Genomic DNA, 21,900 nt, shown 5'->3' on the forward strand with positions numbered 1-21,900 from the left:
CGCTTGTGTACAGATAGAGTAGGGGAGGGAGACTGAAGACTGGGGGGGACAGACAGAAATATGGAGTCAATAGGGAAGGCGACTCCAATAGGTGTCAGTGGGGCATGCCCATGCCCCACCAGAAGGAAAAATGGGGGTGGCGAGGAAGGGAGGAGACAATAGGACAGGCACCTCCCCCCCTGCCAGGGAAGTGGAGTGGAAAGAAAGCCAGGAAAGAGTGCCCAGCTCGGTCGCCAGTTGGCGCACTGGCAGCAAATCTGCTGTTCAAGTTGGGGAAAAAGATATGGGTCCAACGAAGCAGTCGGAACCAGTTTCCCGATGTCATTCATTGGCTATGTGTCCATCCAGGTAAGTTGAGGTCAGTCACATTTATGGGTTATATACACGACCAGGGTAGTCTCGTGGAGTGTCTCTTTTGCATCCCTGATGGGTCTGGTCCGTTGATCCTGTTTCCATCATCAGGAAGGGTGGTCTAGTGCTGCTTATAGTCCGGTGTTGTGGAAGTTTAATGTCTGCTACAAGGCGTACTGTGCCCTTAGTTCCTGATCGCAGAACAGGTTCTTCTTCTGGCAAAGAGTTCCTGTGCAAATCTGGTGAGGTTCTTATATTCTTGGCTTGTGTCCAAGAGATGATGCTCCTGACCTCGCGGCACGTAGGTCAATCTTGTTATTAGATTTCCACGTAAGTCCTCGTAGTTTGTACATTCGTGCATGAGGTGGGTCCAGCTTTCCGGTTCGCCACATGAACAGTTGGGGTCTTGGAGGACGCCCAGAGATGTTAGTTTCTCGTTGAAGGGGCCGTGACTAGTCAATAAGTAGGTGGCATATAGGCCTGGGTGGAACCATGCCTATATGCCACCTACTTATTGACTGGTCACGGCCCCTTCAACGAGAGAGGTCAGAGAAGGATAGGTAGAATTGAACAAGCAAACAGACGGGCCACAATGTCACACATCACATCAGTATACAACCTTGGTGCGCAGAACAAAAGATCGCAAAGGACCACTAGTCGCACTTTGTCGCGAATGGGCTACAACGGCCGACGGCCACATCGCGTACCTTTGTTATCAATGAAGAACAAGAGAGCACGCCCCCTGTAAGAGCAGAACAACACCAGCACTGGACTATCGAGGATTGGAAAACAGTTGCGTCGTCTCACGAGTCGAAGTTCCTGGTGCATCGTGTTGATGGAAGGCTCAGAATTCAGCGAAAACAACATGAATCCATGGACCCGTCATGTCTGACTACTACTGTGCAAGGTGGGGGGCAGTGTTATGGTGTGGGGAATGTTTTAGACATCGTTGCTGACCAAGTGCATCCGTTCATGTTGATAATTTATCCTCTGTCAGATGGTTACTTGCAGCGGGATAATGTGCCGGTGCACAAAGCTCGAATCACTATGGAATGGTTCCAGGAACATGACAATGACTTTTATTTGCTGCAGTGGCCCGCTCAGTCCACGGATCTCAATCGTATTGAACATATTTGGAATGGGCTGGAAAGGGCTGTTCGCTGCAGGTTTACTCGTCAGTCGAATCTCAAGTGTGTCACGCAGTTCGAGATTCGACTGACGTTTACACGTCAGCCGAATCTCGAACTGCGTGACACACTCTTGTGTGCACAGTACTCCGTTCCTCCACAACATATTCAGCAACTTGTTCACTCCATGCCTAGACGAATTCAGGCTGTTTTGAAGGCTAAAGGAGGGTCATCACGCTACTATGTATGTGTTCCTAATAAAGCGGCAGCACAGTGTAAATACTTATACATTTTTTATGGTAAACTAATGACCCAATTGGTTACTTTAAGGTTTAACCTAATGTTAAACCTAAAGATTATTCTTTCCTTCACCTCCTGCTCACTAAAACCATAGTCAACTAAATTCTTGTAATACAGATCCTGGAGCATTTCCTCTTTACTGATTTCTTTGGGTACATCGAAAATTAGTGTAGTTGGCTTTGTCAGCTTTACCTTTTCTGCTTTAATACCTTTATCATGAAATTGCTTCAGTCTGGCTATTCTGTTTAAATCCCCCAATTTCTCTGTCTCTAACAGAACCCCTTTATTTTAACAGCACGTAGGTTGCTAACTGTAAGTTCCTTAAAGTTCTGTCTCAGGGACTCCACCACAACTTTCGTTACTTCCTGACTAGTATCATATGACGCGCCTTCCTCAGCTCGCAATATCAAAGTATTATTAATTTTACACTTGACAACCTTTGGTTTCACATTGTCTTTTCTAACCTGTCCTCTATAGCAAAGATTTCCCATGCCATGTCATACAGATAGATATTCGATCACTTAATCGTAATTAATTTACTTCCTCGTTTGCTATTCCTTTTACCCCTGTTGATTATCTTCTGTCATTGCCAGGATTAAACCTAATCGGTGTCCTGGCTAAGATCTTATCCAAGGGGAGTTCTCGATAAAACTTCATTCCTGATGTACAAATGTTCTTCTAAGTTTATATAATAAAAGGCCACAATGGTCTGTTATCCCAAATTCCTTGAAATCTGCCATCTTAAGAATTATGTTGAAACCTGGCAAGTCTTCTAATCTTCCTCGGTCTTACAGACCTATTGCTTTGTTATATAATTTTGGTAAGATCCTAGAACATTTGATCTCAAATAGAATCCTGGCTTTGTTTCAGGACACAGACAGCTATTCTAGTAATCAAAATGATTTTCGTTCTGGAGTTGGTGTTGAAGATGCGCTTGTTAATTTTGAATTTCATTAATGAATCGTCTTCTAAATACGTCCTCGCAATTTTTATCGACTTCGAAGGCGCCTTTGACTCTCTTTGGTGGGAAAGTGCCCTCGAAAGTCTTGGAACTCTGAACTGACCTGCTAACCTTTACAGTCTTATTAGGAATTATTTTTCAAATAGATCTGTTAAGGTTACACCAAATTTCCACACAGTTTTTCTGAAAGTCTTTCTTTTATGTCTGCAAGGGTCTATTCTTGGACCCTTGTTTTGGAATCTTGCTGTCAACCAATGGTTGCTAAAAGTTTCTGAAATTATTCATCACTTGCATACGCGGATGATTTAGTCCTTTTTATGGTAATTCTAGCCATTCATCAGAAGAAAACGCTAATTCTGTTCTTCAACAACTTTCTGATTGGTCAAGGCTTAGCATTTGTCACAGTTAAACTTGTATGATTGTCTTCAAAGGCACCCTTTCGATAACTCGTCCTCCTCTCATAAAAATTAATGGCAAATCTCTGCGTTTTGTAACTGCCACAAATATTCTTGGATTACTGATTGATTGAATGACCTTACTTTTCTTCCCCATCAATCATCTGTCTGACAAAGTGAGAAAATTTGTCTTTCAAATTCGCATCTGAACCATAAGATTCTGCGTACACTATACGAAGCTGTTATTTTACCAGTTAACACTTATCCTGCTGCGGCCTAGTTTAGAATCACTAAATTGCTTACACTTCAGTCCAAGCTTGGTTCCATCCAGCGAAATTTCCTTTTAGTACGAGTTAGGACATGTAGTACTGTCTATTCATCTATGTCCTACAAGTTCTGTCTGGTTCACTACCTTTCGACTTGTATTTAACTGGGCTTTCTTACTTCAATCGTGAGGGCCCCCTGCAGAATTCAATGGAATTCAAAATGACGTGTCGTAAACAAGAAAAGCAACGAATTTTAAAAATTCTTCATGACCGTTGGCAACTTCTCTGGTCTGATTCCCAAAAAGGTTTGATTAACAAATTATTTATTCCAGAAGTTACATTTGTTAATAAAAACCCTCGTAAATGTTTTTCTCTTAGCATGTTTTTCAGCTTTCTTTTAACAGGACACGGTTCCTTCAATTTTAAACTTGCCTATTTTCTCTTTTCCAACTCAAAACTTTGTCTTTGCGGTTCTGTCGAGGATTCTACTCACGGTCTTTTCTTTTATCCAATTTACGATGAATTTCGTTCAGTTACTGTCTGACACTGGTCTTGCTATTCCAGGTAAGGAATCGGTCTTCATTTCATCTTTTACTTTCTTTCAGTCCTTTCAGAATTCCTCACGCTCTGTCTTTCTTAATGCATCAGCACATATACTTAAATAGTCGTTAAATAATTAAAAAATAACTTACTTTAGGATCAAGAACATGCAAGAAAGTTGCCAGACATCAGATGCAGTGTTCCAGCATATCTAGTTTCAGGGCCATACAAAAAATTCCACTTAAACGAAAAACACTTAATATCACTAATAAACCAGAAGCCCAAAAGAATGTGACCCCACCGCACACAACGTGATGTTTTGGACAGCCACTCTTCAGCTCCTCACACCAAATGTTCTTAACAACAGCTTTGATGAGTCCTCTACCTTTGTTATATAATGAATTAATCAAATTCGTCCCATAAATTGTGCACTTTTATGGAGCATTGTGTCGTGTAATATTCGCCCCCCCCTCCACCAGCTGCATAACATAATCTCTTCGCTAGGAAGGCCCAAACATGCAGTCTAAAGTCCAATATTATCAAATCATTAATTCCATCTCCAAAGAATTTTTTTCTCAGCAGTTAAATTCTTACCAACGTGTGACGCACACAAAATGATAACTCTAGGTCAGTATTTATCAGTATTTACAGTTCTAAACGACTGTAGTATCACTTCCCCTTTTCGCAAGAGTTAAAAGTGTTACCGTTCTCGCATGTCTGGAACGTTTCCGCCATGATGAGTTCTAAAATGGGACTGCCTAACATTTCTAAATGCTTGATTATATTTGGGTGCTTTCTTATTAATTTTTTTATTTTTGGACTAATGAAATCGAACGGAATTCTGTTTGTGTCCGTCATGAGTGCTTTCGGTGAATCTAGAGAAAATTCCATCTGGCCATTCACCATTTCGGCAGTGATGATCCAGTTTTCATGTAAGTGTTTCTTTTCTAAACGAATACTCTTTCGATGTTATAATCCACATTATTTATAGGCATAATATTGCACCGAAATCATAGAAGTATATTAGAAGCATAATTGTTTTAAATATTTTACATTACATTGCTCTTTACCCTGACTTTACCCTGATTATAAAACCGTACAAAACAGATGCGTAAAATTCCAAAATATTCATGTGTATAACAAATTTCTTTTCCTCATATGAAATGTCTTGTAGAAAAACCTTTACTGAATCTGTAATTTTAGAGATAAGAAACAAAAGACCACTTCTTCCTGTCTTGGAATAAACTTGCATTTTATTTCTCTACGATTATTATTCAATTATTTGTATTCATTTAGATTAAAACGAACAGTTATCGAAATTCAAGGTTAACAAATGCCTTCAGTCTCTTCAACTCGCACATAGTTCCAGGGTATTATAGTCTCTAATAATTTTCCATTCTTGGATTACGCTGGAAATAATCATTAAATTTCTATTTCTGTCTTTATGACTCAACATAAAGCACACTTACATTCGCTATAACAAATAACTATCTTCGAGGTGTATAAGCTAATTAGAATTACGTTTTTAAAATGCAATGAATGCAGTGAAATTTCTTTATTCTTACAGCGTTGCTTGGAGGGATGTTGACACATAACTTTGGTACTCGTAAAGTAGCATTGGCTGGCAGTCTTACTTCAGTGGTTGGAGTAACAGCGTCTGCATTTGCTAAAAGCGTACAGTGGCTGGTGATTTCCTATGGATTAGCTCTTGGTAAGTATGGCGATAACAGAGGTGAATTGTTTTTTTTTAGTGTCGGAAAAAGTGAATTAGAGGAGTTATTTCGCGCTCTTTATATCCGTAGAATTGTTTTGAAAGTTGAACATCGAATTTGAAGTTCGCAGTATACCTGTGGTGAGAAAAAGTGGGTGTTAGGAGGTCAGAGAAGGAATCGAAGTGCCGTTATCTGAACATACAAAAAAAAAACAAAAAAAAAAGAAAAGTTTTTAGAGATTCCGTCCCAAGTTTTTATCTCTAGAGGCTACTAATAATATTTGGAGGCAGAAAGCTTAAAACTAGTGTATTTGCATTATTACTACACAGTCGAATATTTTAGACAAACTGAAGTTTGTACACCGGCATAATTATTGAAATCCCTCACGACGAGTTGCCGTACTACATGAAATAAGTATCTCTTCCCCTTTAGAGAATACTCAGAAACAAGTAACAGGAGTCTTCAATCTGATGAGGAAGCGTTACTTATATACATCGATTTATCTACAGTGGGGTACAAAAAAAATGCATCACCTTAAAAAAAAGTAACATTTGTAGTGAAACGTATAAGATATTGTTTGGTTACAGTCATTTCTTTTGTCGCAAAAGCAAAGGTATTGCGTCAGATGAGGCGTCTATTGCATTAGACTAATTTCAAGGCAGTAATTGCATCAGCCGTTTCTATAAATACGGCGTTGGTAGGGAATACACGCCCATTAGTATCCTGTTTTTTGGAGCTGTAAGCATGGCTCAATATGTTCAGTTGACACCAAGAAAAAAAAGTGTAGCTGTTGTTCTGTCCGAGGAAGGGCTTTCTACGCATGCTATCTCAGAAAAAATAGGCTTCTATTTCCACCATTCAATTCTATTACCAGACAACAGTATCTCGGGTGCTGAAATCAAAGCGTGAAACCGGTGATGTGAAGAGAGGACCTGGATCAGGCCTTAAGATAGTTAGTACGCCTTCCCAAGATCGATATTTGAAACTTCTTAATCGCCAGGCTAGTGCTCCTGATCTAAAAGTGGACTTTGAGACGGCCTCTGGCGTTGAAACAAGTGCACGAACTATCCAAAGACGGCTTTCAGAATGCCTATCGGCCCAGGAAGAAGCCAATGAGAAAGAAGCGACTTGCTTGGGCTAAAACGCATGTTTCGTGGACAAAAGAGCATTGGGACACCGTCATCTTTTCTGACGAATCGAAATTCAACCTGCATGGCTCGGATGGGAAGCGATATGGCAGAAGACAAAAATCGGAGGCATACCATCCTGACTGCATTACACCGATTGTAAAGTTCTCCGCCGGTCAGATGGTCTGGGGACGCATATCAAACAAAGGGGTGGGGCAAATTAAGTTTATCACGGAAGGTGAATGTAGAAACCTGTGCTGCTATTTTGGAGGAGTGCCTGGAAACCCGTTATTAGGGATACCAAACAGACGTCCACAACTGCATTTTTAAACAGGACTCAGCACCTTGCCACAGAGCAAAATTGGTCAGTTTTATGCTATATAGATTTAATGATGAGTTCGTCTTCTTATCTCACAAGCCTTAAAACTGCATGTATGTTTTAATACATACACCAAGGTTTTCTCTCGTTTTTCTCGCTTAAGGGGCAGTCATACCTCAGAAATGCTGGAATTACACTGTTGGGCTGGGCCGGCAACAGTCCAGATTTGAATCCTATTGAAAATTTCTGGTACATAATGTCGTCTGAAATTGCTCAGAAGAAGGGAACAAGTAAGATTCAGCTGCAGGAGAGCATTGTAAGGGTGTGGTACCACGAAATTGAGCAACCGTTTATCCAGAAGTTCATTAACTCTATGCCAGATCGTTGTAAGGCTGTAATTGCAGCTCGAGGAGGAACAATAAAATATTGAGGACTTATTTTGCTGATTTACAGTACATAATACTATTAAGTTAACTTGTCATTTCAGTTTGTACACGTAAATGCAATAAAATGTATTGCATTTACACGAGGTTTGTACACGATTGCCATTTGCATGATTTCTCATATTTTATCCTTTGGAAAGATATTTATGGCAATTAGGTATATCAGGTGGAGTGTTTTTATTGGATTTCATTCACAGGGATATATATCCCATCTAAGAAATGCATTTCGAACATTTCTGCAACCCACAATGCAGCGCAAAACACATTATTTGCAAAATTCACAAGTGATGCAGTTTTTTTGTCCGCCACTCTATATAATTGATCTATTTGTAGTAAGGAGTTTGGTTCTTAGATTGAGTTATATAATGCATTCATGCATAATACGGTTTCAATCTTTCAGAAGACTGGAAACATAGTCATTTGCAGAAGTTACAACCGTTATGTTTTGTTAAGTTGCCTCTGCAAAGTTGAAATCACACTGCAGCACCTTAGGTTATAACGGTAATAAAAACTAACTTGTATAGCAGACACAGGGTTCTGCCTGCGGCTCTAAGGACTTGCAAGAATATTTGCTGATGTTATCGAGGCAGTGTTAGGTGGGTCGAAAAACTGCCAGCTTGGGGGGATACAAGGACTAATAGTTTAACAGTAGCCACTGGCAGAGGTGAAAGAGATTCTTGCACTGCTTCTATTGGAATGAGCAGAAGCCTGAAAAACAAGATGCAGGATATTTCAGAGACTGCTGGAAGTCATTGCGGTACAAGTAAACACATGGGTTGTGTTAGGGTAGCTAAGAAAAAGAACAGGTGCATGTATACTTGCGTGTACACCAATGCTAGGAGTTTAATAAATAAATTTGATGAATTTGAGGTATTGCTCAAAACATCAAAGGCAGATATTGTGGGGATTTCAGAGACCTGGTGTCACACAGATATAAGGAATGCAGAATTGGAATTTGGGGAGTACAATGTCTACAGAAAGGATAGACAGGATAGGAAGGGAGGAGGGGTTATGCTATTAGTTAAGAAACACATAAAATCCAAGGAAGTGAAGCCAGTTGACATTGCTGGACAGTGCAGTGTCGAGTCAGTTTGGTGTGACATATGCATTGGGAGATCTAAATTGAGAATAGGAGTGTGCTATAGGCCTAATGACTCTGATGAGTATAATAAGAAACTGTACAGGGAAATAGAGTGGGCCAGTAAATCAGAGAGTCTTATAATTGGGGATTTTAATTTCCCAGATATTGACCGGAATTGGGGGGCTGGTCACTCACACACTAGAAAGGTTTTTGTGGATTTATTGGATGATTGTTTTCTATATCAGCATGTTCGGGAGGCAACTAGAGGGAGTAATACTCTTGATCTGATTATCAGTAGTGATTCTTCATGCTTTAAGAATCTGCAGATACAGGAACCACCAGGTGGCAGTGATCACAGTGTGCTGAAGTGGGATTTACTCAAAGAGGTAACTACCATTAGGGGTAAAGGGAAGGGTTTTTGCTTTCGTAAAGGCGACTACGATGGACTGAGACAGTATTTAAATTCTATACAGTGGGACCAACTGATGATGTTACCAACAGCAAATTCAAAATGGGAAGAATTCAAAGAACTTATCTTGGAAGCTACTAGGGTTTTCATATCAGCAAAGAAATATTGTTCAAGGTTTAGGCCCAAATGGATGTCAGATGAACTAATGAGACATATGACAGAGAAGAAAAATGCATGGGATACATACAAATTAACACGTGACACAGAAGCCTATGATAGATACAAGTTGATCTGTAACCAAGTTACAAAGGAGGTTAGGCAGGCGAAGATTACGAGAAATCTTTGGCAAGGGATGCAAAGTAAAACAGCAAAGAGTTTTTTACTTATGTAAATTCTAGAAGGAAGGAGATGAATCAGATTGGTCCACTTGATATCGGTGGTTCAACTGTTGATGATCCTGCTCAGGTAGCTAACAAACTAAATGAATATTTTGTATCAACATTCACACATGAGGAGTTATTCAGCGACGGGAATTCAAGAGGTGTATTCAACTCTGGCAGTGAGCTAGATGATTTTGTAATAACTGAGAGTAAAATGGAGGAGAAATTGTTGAAGCTAAACACAAGAAAGGCACCTGGGGTGGATGGGATCTATCCAGTTATATTAAAGGAGGCAGCAAAAAGTAAGCAAACCCTTAGCCATAATTATGAGAGCTTCCTTGGAGTCAGAGAAGGTACCCATAGACTGGAGATGTGCAAATGTGACCCCTATTCCCAGAGGAGGATCAAAGGCTGACACCAGTAATTATAGACCTGTGAGTTTAACTTCTGTTCCAGGAAAATTAATGGAGGCACTGGTTAAAGAAGCACTGCAGGATCATCTAGACAAGACTTCAGTTATAGCTCGGACACAGCATGGTTTTGTTAAGGGAAGGTCTTGCCTGACCAATTTGATTGGATACTATAATGCAGTCACAAAAGAACTGGATGCAGGGAATAACTTTGATATTATATATTTGGATCTTAGAAAGCCTTTTGATACTGTTGCACATGGAAGACTGCTGCACAAATTGGAGCCGTGTGGCATTGGAGGAAAATTGCTGCTATGGATAAAGGGGTCGTTGAGGGGGAGAAGACAGAGAGTGGTAATCAATGGGCAATGCTAATCGTGGACTAATGTTATTAGTGGAGTCCCTCAGGGTTCAGTGTTGGGTCCATTATTGTTTTCTGTATTTATAAATGATATTGATGATGGTATATCAAGCTTAATGTCCAAGTTTGCAGACGATACGAAGGTTGGCAGGTTTGTCAAGGACACTACTGACAGTATTCTGCTGCAACAGGATCTGGAAAGGTTGAGCAGATGGGCTGAGAGTTGGCAAATGAAGTTTAACATTGACAAATGTAAAGTACTACATATGGGAAACAGCAACCCCAGAGCAACGCATCAACTTTGTGGTACTACACTGACAGTGGTAGAGAATGAACGGGACCTGGTGGTGGTTGTACAGGCAGATATGAAGTTCTCTGAGCAGTGCAGACGGGCTGGAAGAGTAGCTCATGGTGTATTGTCAATGATATATAGGAATTGTTCTAGCAGCGATAAGGAGGTGATTATTCCCTTGTATAAAGCAATGGTCAGGCCACACCTAGAGTACTGTATACAGGTCTGGAGGCTTCATTTCAAGAAGAATGTAGCTGCTGGAACGAGTACAGAGAAGGGCAACAAGATTAGTGAATGGAACAAAGGGGTGCTCTTACGAAGAAAGGCTTAAGTTTTGTAAATTACAGTGTCTGGGGACTAGTCACCAGCGAGTTGATCTCATAGAGGTGTATAAAGCCTTGAATGGTTTGAGCATGCTCAATGCTGATGGGATTCTTCCTCTTGATTGGAATAATCACCTGAGAGGGCATAAATTCAAATTTAGGAAAGACAGATGTAGGATAGACGTGCGGAAATTTGCCTTTAGCCAGCGGGTGGTTGGTTGGTGGAACAAACTTCCATCCCTTGTTGTGGAAGTTGATAGCCGAAATAAGTTTAAGGCTCAAATGGACAGGTATTTCGAACGAACAGAGGGGTGAAGTGGAAGTCGTTTTTTTTTTTTTTTTTTTGGCTAATGCTGCATAAGCTTGCTTTCTTGCATCAAATGCCTCTACTAATGCTAATGCTAATGGTAACTCAAGTATTTTCCACACGGTGTGAGGAGGATGACGACCCTACAAACTGTGCTACCCAGGAGGACAAGTGTGAAAGCAGAATCATTCGATGAATCATTAAGCTTTTATCTTCATGTAGCAGTAAAACATTAATTTGATCATATGGGAGGCTAGGTTCTCTTTACTCCTCCCTAGCACCACAATATATTTCTTGATCTTGTCCACAATGTTGTTGCGGTGTGGAAGAAATGATTTACTGTCATCTAGATTTATCCCCACTTACTTGACTGATCGGCGATTAACAGGTGAATAGTCTTTATAGTGTATTGTGGGTGGGCCGTTCACCTTGTGCTTATCCTTGAACGTAAGAATCCTACATTTTCAGTGGCAACAATAATTCTGTAATTGCTGGACTATTCCGCCAAGCCAGATCGGATCTGGCTTGCCGTTCCAGCGCAATCGATGGAATTTCTAGAAGTATAACAAGGTCGTCTGCGTACAATATTAAGATTGTGTTCTGACTAGTCATTGAAAGCCCGTCATCCAGCACCACACTCCAGACTCGTGGACTCAGGATAAAACCCCAAGGGCAGCCTCTGGTAAGAGAAGAAGCGATACTGTGGAATTTAGTCTTTATGATGGTTTTTTGCTTGAGAAAATAGCTGTTCAGACAATGATAAAGTTCTGAGAGTGCTCGGCAAGTCTAATGCAACGTAGTACGCTCGCGCACAGTATCGAATGCCCGATTGAAATTAAAAAATGGCAACAGTGTATGCGGCTGCTAAGCTGTCCATCATCTGGAAGATCTTGGATAAGGCATATACAATTTGCCCAAAGAACAAGCTGAAAGGTTATGTTCTAGGTTACAGCAGTGAAATGTACTCGCAGCAGAAACAAATATTTCAGTGTTTCAAAAAAGACACGAAAACCTTTTGAAATATTTTGCTACGGAGGACAGCGTGTGCTTATGCAAAGACATTTTATTGGACTTCTGAAAGAACTAGGTGTCGTGCATGAGTCAGATGAATGGCGTTTATTCTCAGATGCCTCAAAATTAAGTTTAAAAGCAGTTTTGTTTCATAATGGCAACAAATGTCCCCCATCAGTTCCTGTGTTTTATTCAGTTTGACTTAAAGAAAGTTATGAAAGCATGTCAAAGGTTCTACATGCTGTAGATTACCAGGATTATGGTTGGTACATATGCAGTGGTCTTAAGATTATTGGTCTGCTCGTTGGTTTTCAGGGGGGGGGAAATCACAAAATATATATATATATATATTTGTATTTGTGGGACAGCGGTGCGACAGAAGAACATTATATTGTGCAACGTTAGGAAAAGCGGGACGAGTTCATACCAGGACAATGTAATGTAAAATATATTCCTTTATTGCACTCAAACAAAGTTCTTCTTCCAACCACGCACAATCCTGTAATGATGGGGGATTACCGCTGATTCCTTGTGAAGGAGAGTAAGCAGAAATACAAGAGAAAATTCCTTAGTAGCAAACATTTTTAAAGACAATTACAGGTATGCTGATTATATATCATTTAAATATAACTATTTCGCTATGATTTACGTTAATCGTTTCGGAGTTATATCAGATAATTATAGAGAACGTATAATATTTTTTTACTCTTGTATTACAAACTTGAATTATACGTATATATACAGTATATCATATGGAAAAAGTAGGTGTGATTATTGTTTATATCGGAGACTGACACTTACCAGAGGCATTATATGCTAAAAGCCTAGTGTATTGCTGAAGTCTTGAGGGAATCTGTAAGATTCTACAGGGGAAATTTATATCAGCGTGACCCGCATTTGTAGGCAGAAGGAATCTTTGTAAAGATGGTATTCATTTGAACAAAGGTGAAGCAAGGACTTTTGCCAGTATCACCGAGGATACTTCAAGGGTCCAGGGAAATTGCAATGAACACATTCATACCAACAAGAAAATATTGCGGCAGGATGATCCGAAAATGGATGAATGCAGAGCTGGCCACTCAAATAGAGCAGAAAGAGTTAGCATGGGACAATTACATAGCGCTGGAGACTACTACAAGTTGATTTCGAACAGTATCACAGCACAGATAAAGTTAGAAAGGCCAAGGCTGCGTATGAGAAAGAACTGACCAAAAAGAGCAAAGAATGGGAAGAAGAAATTTTTTATGTATGTGAATACTGAAAAAAATCGAATCAGATTGATCCCTTGTGCACTTGGTGAAGGAAAGTCTTAGACAGCCCAGCCGATGTTGCAGATGAATTGAACGGGTAACTTGCATCTGTTTTTACTGAAGAAAGACCCTTCATAGTGAGAAGAGGCTCTGCAAGTGAGCCTGAGTCATATTAAATTAATGATTTAGAAATTACAGATGACTGTATATTAGAAAGCCTTTCGAATTTCGAACATAAAGGCAAGTAAGGTTCCTGGAGTTGATGGCATATGCCCAGTAATTTTGAGGGAGGTCATCAAAGAGTGTATTGAAACAAGGTGTTAATTATGAGGGCATCTTTGGATTATGGAAAGATTCCTTTGGATTGGAGACGTCTCAACGTATCACCAATAGACAAAGGCGGCTCTAAGAGCAAAATAAGTGACTACACACCGGTTAGTCTGAAATAGGAAAAATTTTAGAAACAATGATTAAGTGAGCAATCCAGGGATATTTTGATAGATATTGCATTCTGAATAACACGCAACGTGGTTTTGTTAAGGGAAAATCATGTTTAACTAACTTATCAGCTATTTTGACACGAGTCTTAACAATTTCGACGTAGCGTATTTGAATTTTAGCAATGAATTTGACTCGCTAATCGTTGAGATATTATTGTATAATCTTGAACATGTTAGGATTTCTGGAAAAAATTTAAGATGGATTGCTGCAGGGCAGAAATCAGAGGGTTTTGATTAATGGATATTCTTCAGAGTGGTGGTAAGTCAGAAATAGGATCTCTCAGGAAACGGTTGTTGGACCACTGTTATTTCAGATTTTCGTAAACGATATCGACGAAGGGATAGAAGGTTTGATGTCAAAATTTGCAGATGACGTAAAAATTGGTAGAGTAGTTAATGATCAGTCGAGCTTCTTCAGGATGATTTGAACAGGCTTCAAGAATATTCAGAAATGTAGCAGCTAAATGCAACAAATTCAAGGTCTTACACTCGTTGGAACAGAAACCCCAAAATAAATATTACACTTGGTGGGGTTGAATTAAAAACTGTCGAGAAAAAAGGAATCTGGGAGCTACAATACGGACAGATATGAACTTTTCTAAGCAGTCTAAACTGGCAACAAGGAAGTTCATGGTGTTCTGTTGATGATTTATTTATCGAACTTTACTTGTAGAGATACGGAGGTTATAGTCCCCCTGTATAAGGCAATTGTAAGACCACATTTGGAATGCTGAGTTCAAGTATAGAGACCTCAAAGAAGACACTGGGCTGTTTGAAATTGACGACCATACGAGGAAGGACTCCGAATATGTGGGCTACAAAGCTTGGTAATCAGCCATTTCAAAAGTGACTGAGGTTTACAAGACTCTGAGAAGGGGTTGGTAATATGATGCAAGGCGGAATTTTCACTGTTATAGAGAATTCCAAAACTCTTCAGCATAAATTGAAATTACATAGGAAGAGTTTATACTACATTGTAGGAAGTCGTTGATTGTTGGAAAAGGTTGCGTTCAGAGATAGTTGCGACTGATAGTTTCAACAAATTCACAGCTCAACTGGATGGTTATCTCTGTGAGTTTGGAAGCAAATAATTTGTATTTTCTTATCTACCCATTTTTTCGGCCAATGCAGAAAACATTTCTGGCTTCCTAGCACTGTACGGCTACTACTATTACTACGTGAAATTATCACTGTGTATGACAACAACAATAACGCCTCATGGCCTTTCTTGTTCTGGAGAAAATTCGAAACAAAATCAACAACAGTAAATCAGTTTCATGTGATTTTTCCCTTTATTATTATGATTATTATTGCGTATTTAATATGGATTTTTTTTCTTTAGGTCTTGGATCAGGTCTGCTCTTTCCGACAGTTTCCGTCGCAATCAGTCAACACTTCAAAACCATGAAATCTACGATATTTGGAATCGTATTCTCTGCAGCTCCGTTCGGAGGAATGGTTTTATCAGCCATTATGGAAAGATTGGTCGACGTTTATGGATTACGGGGTTCCTTTCTAATTCTTGGGGCAGTTCTGATGAACCTTTTTATTTCAGTAATTGTAATGGGACAGCCTTCCTTTAAGTCTGCAAGAATTCGTCTTGATAATGATAATCAAAAAGTTACTTTTTCTACACTCGCACAATGTCATCATTATACGTCCGATGGAGACGAAGGTAAGACTCCAAATGTCGATGGTGTCTCTGAAGACACAGTATTGAATCCCCAAGAAAGAAGATCGCCTCTTGAAGAAATTGAAAAAGAAAGAAACGACCCCTATAAACCCTACAAAGCTATTTTGTCTACACTAAAGCTTACAGCAGTTTTGTTAGTCACTCCAAAATTCATTATAATTACCTTTGGCTTATGTGTATTTGCGATTTATAATATCATTTTTCACCTCACTATAGTAGATTTCGCTATTGATCACGGAGGCAGTCTGGAGGACAGTGTTTTTCTCTTATTTTCTACTTCTCTGTCAGCTTTTTTATCCCAACTAATTGTGGGGTGGGTGGCCGATAAAGGCTTAATAAAAAAACTAACGGTTGTTATAGTCCTCATGGTAACAAGTGGAGTAAATATGGCTTGCATTCCTTCAGCTAAAAAATTTATAGCCCTAATAGTCAACTCCATTGTTGTGGGATTATCCATGTGTCTTCAACCATTCTACCAACTGTTGTATGAAGAGTATGTCGGACTGAATTTACTCGCACTCTCAACTGGTTTGTCAAGGTTTATTACTGGATGTTTCTGTATTTTTATCCCAACTCTTATTGGTAAGTACTCCATATTTATTATCCTTTATTTTCGCATAACATTTTCATGTCCCAGTAAGAGAAAGTGTAACGTTTGTTTGCATATAATGTTGTCAGTCACCTTCCTCTCAAATTCCCCATCCAGGAACGACAGTTTCAAGGCTGAGTAATGTTCGCGGCTTATCGTGAAACTTCAAATGTACTTGTCCAGCCACTGCTGCATGGAGAGTTTTCTTTAGTCGCATGCCACTGACTATCGTTTTAAAGCAAGTATCATATCGGTCAAACAGATTGAACAGCTATATGTAATTCGGTATTGGGTCAGAAGGGACTTAAATGCATCGGAAACAGTTAAAGAGATGAATGAAGCGTATGGTAATGAGTGTCTTGGTAGGACGGCCATATTCTGGTGTGAAGTGGTTTCTTCATCAAGACAGTGCCAGGTCCCATACGTCTAATATTATGCAGGCAGTGAACCCTGCCACATCCCCCTTATTCACCGGACTTAGCCTCGTGTGATTTCTTCTTGTTTCCTTCTAACGTCAAGGGAAAGGAATTCATATTTCATTGATTCTACCTAAAATTGCTTCCTTGGGAAACTGCTGCTCCTATAGTCATTACTTGACTGCTCAAATGGAATAGTAATGCGATCCTTAAACCAATGAACAGAATGTTTCAGGTCTTTACGTTGTTCAGTCTTTACAGCGATTGCAAAGTTCCTGCGTTTGCTTTCATATGTAAAAATATTGTTTTATTCAGGATTCAGCTAGCTCACGAATTCTTTTAATTAATGAACGTATTCTTCAGAGAGAATGACCCCTCATTCTTTCACTCTGTAAGGTAATTCTAAGACTGCGTTTGGATTACTGTGCTTAAGTACGGTGGCTCAGCTGAAAAAAAGACATTGAGCTTCGTGAAAGGATCGAAGGATGGACAAATCACAGGTAGAGATAGGAAAAAGCTGACCATTCCGGAATGATTTCGATTATTATTTATTTATTTATTTAATCGGGTTAAGAAAAGTAAGTTATATCCACTCCTTGACAGCAATCAAATGCTAGGAGGGTAAACAGAATTATAAAAATGAATACAATATCAATATTGGACAAAATAAAATATACAGAGATCAAGTCAATAATTAATTACAAAAGTTAAGCCACATTAGCAAGCTAGTAGCCACGTAAAGCGATGGTGACATGAAAGATCTAAAATTGCAGGACTGTGTGGAATGTGTGTATCAGCTAAAACGTTTGATCTGTATGGTTTGTCGATGCAAAACGTCTCAGGGTTGATATTCAGGTAGTTGAGGAGTCCAATTGTGTTTTTCTGGGAACATATGGCTGAGCGAGCTGATTTGGTTGAGGGCAGGTCTCATCAAAAATGCTTGCCGGTTACTTATTTTGGTGTTTTTCGTGGGCAGGATGATAAGGCTATCGATGTTAGGAGCATCCAAACTACCCGAAATGAGTTTGGAGAGGTTAATTATGCTGCGAATGGTGATGATTTGCTTCTAAGGGGTCTTTCCATGCAGCGAATGTAGTGTACCCCCAGAGATAGTAAGGGGATGTCCCGAAGTCCTATTGAGGGATCGCAGAAGCCAATACTCAATCCCCAAGAACTGTCGCAGGTAGGTTGGAGGGGCAGAGGACCAGATTTTCGATGCGTAGAGCGCCATCGGTACTACACAAGTTCGGACAAACCTAGTTATTAGCTTCTTATTTCCATTACCAATCAGTTCCTGTCGAGTAGACCAAAGGACTGCGAAAAATTTGTTTTTTGCTTCCTTCAAGTGCTCCAGAAAAGACATGTTCAAATCCCAGACCAAACCTAGATGCTTGTAAGAGTTGACAAGTTTAATTTGATGTCCATTTATAGAGATTCGCATTGGATTTATTCTTCTTCTCTTTGTAAACGTCATCTGGGCAGATTTTTCGACATTTAGTTCAAGACCAATGTACTGAAGAAATGTGCTTATCTGAGAGATTTGTTTTGTTGCTACTCTTTGCACAGAGAGCGCTTGCTCCGGTCGTCTGAATGAATGAAGAGCTTCAGATCTCCAGCGTACGATATCATGTTTTGGAAATTTGCTAGCAGAGGTTCGAAAGCTGCTGCAAACAGCGCTGCTAACATAACGCCACCCTGTGGAACCCCTCTGAAGACAGTAAAGGATCGTGAGAGACCGTCGTGTTCAACAAGGAGCCGTCTTTCCTGCAAAATTTTTTTGAGTACAGTGAGGAGATTATCAGAGAGATTATCAGCTTTCGAGAATTCAAAGCTTCCTGTATGTGAAACAGCGTTTGAAGAAGATTAGTGGTAGTAGAACTCCCAGGGACAACATTGTGAAGGTGACATGGTCTGTGCCTCAAACAGTGCTCAATAAGTTGCGCTAGGATTGTCTTTTCAAAAATTTTAAGGAGCGAAGAGCCCGCTGAAATCGGACGAAAATCTTTCGCAGTTTTAGGCCTCGAATTCTTCGGAATGGGTTTGACGCAGTAGTGTGTTCAAACTTGAGGCACTGAAGGTGTTCGCAAAATTTCATTAACGATATGTAAAAGAACATCCACAATGAAGACACAGGATATTTTAATGATGAACAAAGGAAATCTATCAGGCCGGTCGGTAGCTTTGTTCGGTAACTCGTTTATTACTTTCAACAGATTTTCCTTTGTGATATAAAGTGTAGACCGGGGAGTCAAACCGCGTAAGGGGATGGGAAAGAGACGGTTAGATTCTTCCTTTACGCAACTGTCACCAAAGGTACTGTCTGCCCATTCTATGAAGAAGCTCTCATCCATCTGAAAATTCTTACAGTGCTTTGCAAATGGCCACTTCGAACATACTAATCTGTTAGCTATATAGCTATAGTTGGCTTGTCGTTTTTGCTTCAGAAAAGATACACGTTTCTTTTTAAAGTTAGTAAAATCGTGTGCGGTTCCTGATCTCTTCCATTTTCTGAAGGCACACTGCTTATCTAGAAAGGTGGGCTTCAGGTTTCTTGAGAACCATGGTTTTGTCTATTTTGAAGATTTTGATGGTGTTTGAAACTCCTTGAAAGCTATTGCTGTAAGGTGGGAAGTAAGGCCATTAGCGGCTTCATCGATCGGCAGGGAGGAAAGAGCATCCCAGTTGCTTGAGGTGAGTGACCTCATAATGACACCTTGCGAGATGAAATTAACTGAAATAATGGTTTTGGTGAGGACAAAATCATCACAATGCATAGACGGGAACGGAAAGGCAAAGGTTAGGGGTTTATAGTCTGAATTAAAGGCAATGGTCGGGATGTGGGCGTCAAATCTGCAGTACGATGAAATACTAGATCTAAATCCTGGTTGCCTCTTGAAGGCCGTGATTCAAGGAAATCCAGCCCCAAAATCCCGATGAAGATAATGAAGTCTCGTCTAGTTTCTTGTGGTAGGCATATTGAAGTCCCCTGTAAGAAAGGTTGGTTTATCAGGGGTAAAATGGGTCGCGAGCCATTACTGCAGTTCATCCCTGGAGTCTTGTGTATGATCAGGAGGAAGATAAATTAGACAAATTTAGATTAGGTGTTTTCTTCATGTAACATAGGCACATAAAGCTTCAAAGTGTTCTGAACTGCTGATTTTTAGGCAGGAAAGTGAAAAATTACGATGTTAAATAATCAAAACACCTCCTCCTCTTCTTCCTGTACGATCATTAGTAGCTGCGTGATAAGATGAGGTACTCATCAGGGTATCAATCTGTATACAGCAAGTGGTAGATGACTTTCATCAACCGGTGAAATACCACCACTTTGCTTATTGGAGGCTTGAAGTGGTGAAACCCATGTTTAGTCTTTAGAGCAAAGTTTCCGGCATCCCCCTCCCCCTCCCATACTTCTCCTTCAACCCATGCACGGTACTAAGTACTATAGGTTTTGATAACTTTCGTGTTTGGGGTTTTCATAAAAAAAAAAAAATATTGGAAGACATCCAGGTTTCTGTAAGACAAATAATCCCAAATTCCTCGATGAACAAGAGTGATTGCAGGTTATTGAGATGCTTCTGAGGTTTTGAGCAAAATGCTAAAGACATTGACAACCAAACAGATTAGAGGGACCTAAGTGAGGGTTATAAGGCTCTGAGAAGGGCTAATAAAATGAATGAAGGGAATTTTCATTGTAACAAAGAATCCTGTAACCACGGTCAATAAATACAAATTACAGAGGAAAAAACTTCGATTAGATTGTATAAATTTTATTTCAGTCAGAGAGTTGATTAACGGATCAAGTTGCTTCTGCAAGTAGCAGAAGCTGACAATTTTAAGGAATTCAAGTAAAATGGTTAGTTACCTAGAAGGGAAAATGAAGTCCGTAATTATTTTTTGTTTATCTCCTTTTTACACTTTTTTGGCTGGTGCAGGAAAACCCTGTGCTTCCTTGCACCTAACTTGTTGTTGTGCTTAAAATACTGCATAAACCAATAAATTAATCTACACACAACACAGAAATGTAGCGGAAATAGAAAATTGTTCGCTGAATGGTTTCACTCGGAATTTTTTTCTATGTGCAAAGAAATAAAGATGACAGAAAAGGTTCTGCCAATTTTGAAAAAAAGCTCCAAGTCCTGCAAACGAAAATGAATAGCAACAGGATGAGCACTGACATTGTATCAATGTTTCTTCCTCTTAACTGCACAATTCTAAGGCAGCCAAACAGACCTGTTATCGATGAAATTGCGCTGCCCTAAAAATTTTGTTTATAGAGTAACGGAAACTGAATACATCACAGCTAATTAAATTCAGTTAAATTAACATTACCAGATTAAATTAGGATATAACTGTAATCGTGGTGCTTTCTCTTGCTGAAACTGCTGTGATTGATTTTCGTTATTTGTGGAAAGACTTGCTAACTTCTGAATTATTTTTTACAGGGTACTTCCGTGATACCTTAAAGAGCTACGATGGAATTTTGTATAGCACAAGTGTCATTTTGCTTATCGCAGGACTGTTGCTGCTTGGCCTTAAACATTCTAAGAAGGCTTAGAGAAATACACTCAATTGGCTTTGCATTAGCAACACGTGGCGTGGAATCCACCACTTTTTGCATGGTGTGGTAGTCGAACCCATTCGTTGTACAGTGTGTATAGCAATGCACGAACATTGTTAGTGCTTGGTTATAGCATCGAAAGTTCTTTTCCAGTACGGCCAAAACTTGCTTAATTGGATTGAGATCAACTGAGTTGAGTGGCTTTGAGTCAGCCACGAAAACGGAACCAGCAAAAAAACGACATGAAACGAGCATGAAATAAGGCTCAGCAACCTCCAGGGCCTTGTGGTATGGCGCGTTGCCTTGTTTGCAAGGCAACGCGCCATACCACAATTTATCAGAAAACTACGTAGTTTTCTGGATAAATTTGACAATTTATCCAGAAAACTACGGCAGATGCCGTAGTTTTCTGGATAAATTGTCATCATTAAGAGGTGCACTTTGTCGGCGACGACAGAAAGGCAGTCATCACATGGAGCCGTTCATTAACAGTAATCAGAGAACCGACGGCATGCATTGAAAACAGTTCTTACACTACCATCTGCAGCCTACAAAACCAATAATGCTTCAAATGTAATAGCCTTATATTAAATTCTCTAAATGCAGATATTCTCAGAGTTGGAAACGCGATTCCACCCATACAAGGCGCAGTTTCTTTTATCTTGCAGAGAGCATCGGTATTCGTGATGACCGTCGATTGCCATAGCCTGTGAGCAAATGTCCGGCATGAAGTCCATATGGATTGGTCTTGCTTTCCAAATTTGTACTGGGTGGAT

The 21,900-nt window shown here is 39.8% G+C and overlaps 1 protein-coding gene across 1 annotated transcript in view; it reads left to right on the forward strand.

The window, feature by feature from the left end:
- The window catches only part of LOC150090226 (monocarboxylate transporter 9-like), a 29,398-nt gene extending 8,277 nt beyond the window's left edge, over positions 1-21,121 (forward strand). Inside the window, exons 2-4 of the mRNA XM_090390214.1 lie at positions 5,508-5,651; positions 15,208-16,140; positions 21,009-21,121. Of these exons, the coding sequence (XP_090246340.1) occupies positions 5,508-5,651; positions 15,208-16,140; positions 21,009-21,121 (1,190 nt within the window). The remainder of the gene's footprint in view (positions 1-5,507; positions 5,652-15,207; positions 16,141-21,008) is intronic.
- The last annotated feature ends 779 nt before the right edge of the window (positions 21,122-21,900 follow it).

This window comes from Mastigoproctus giganteus, chromosome 2 (assembly GCF_048544385.1).
Source record: "Mastigoproctus giganteus isolate SK-2022 chromosome 2, ASM4854438v1, whole genome shotgun sequence".
Classification (NCBI taxonomy): domain Eukaryota; kingdom Metazoa; phylum Arthropoda; class Arachnida; order Uropygi; family Thelyphonidae; genus Mastigoproctus; species Mastigoproctus giganteus.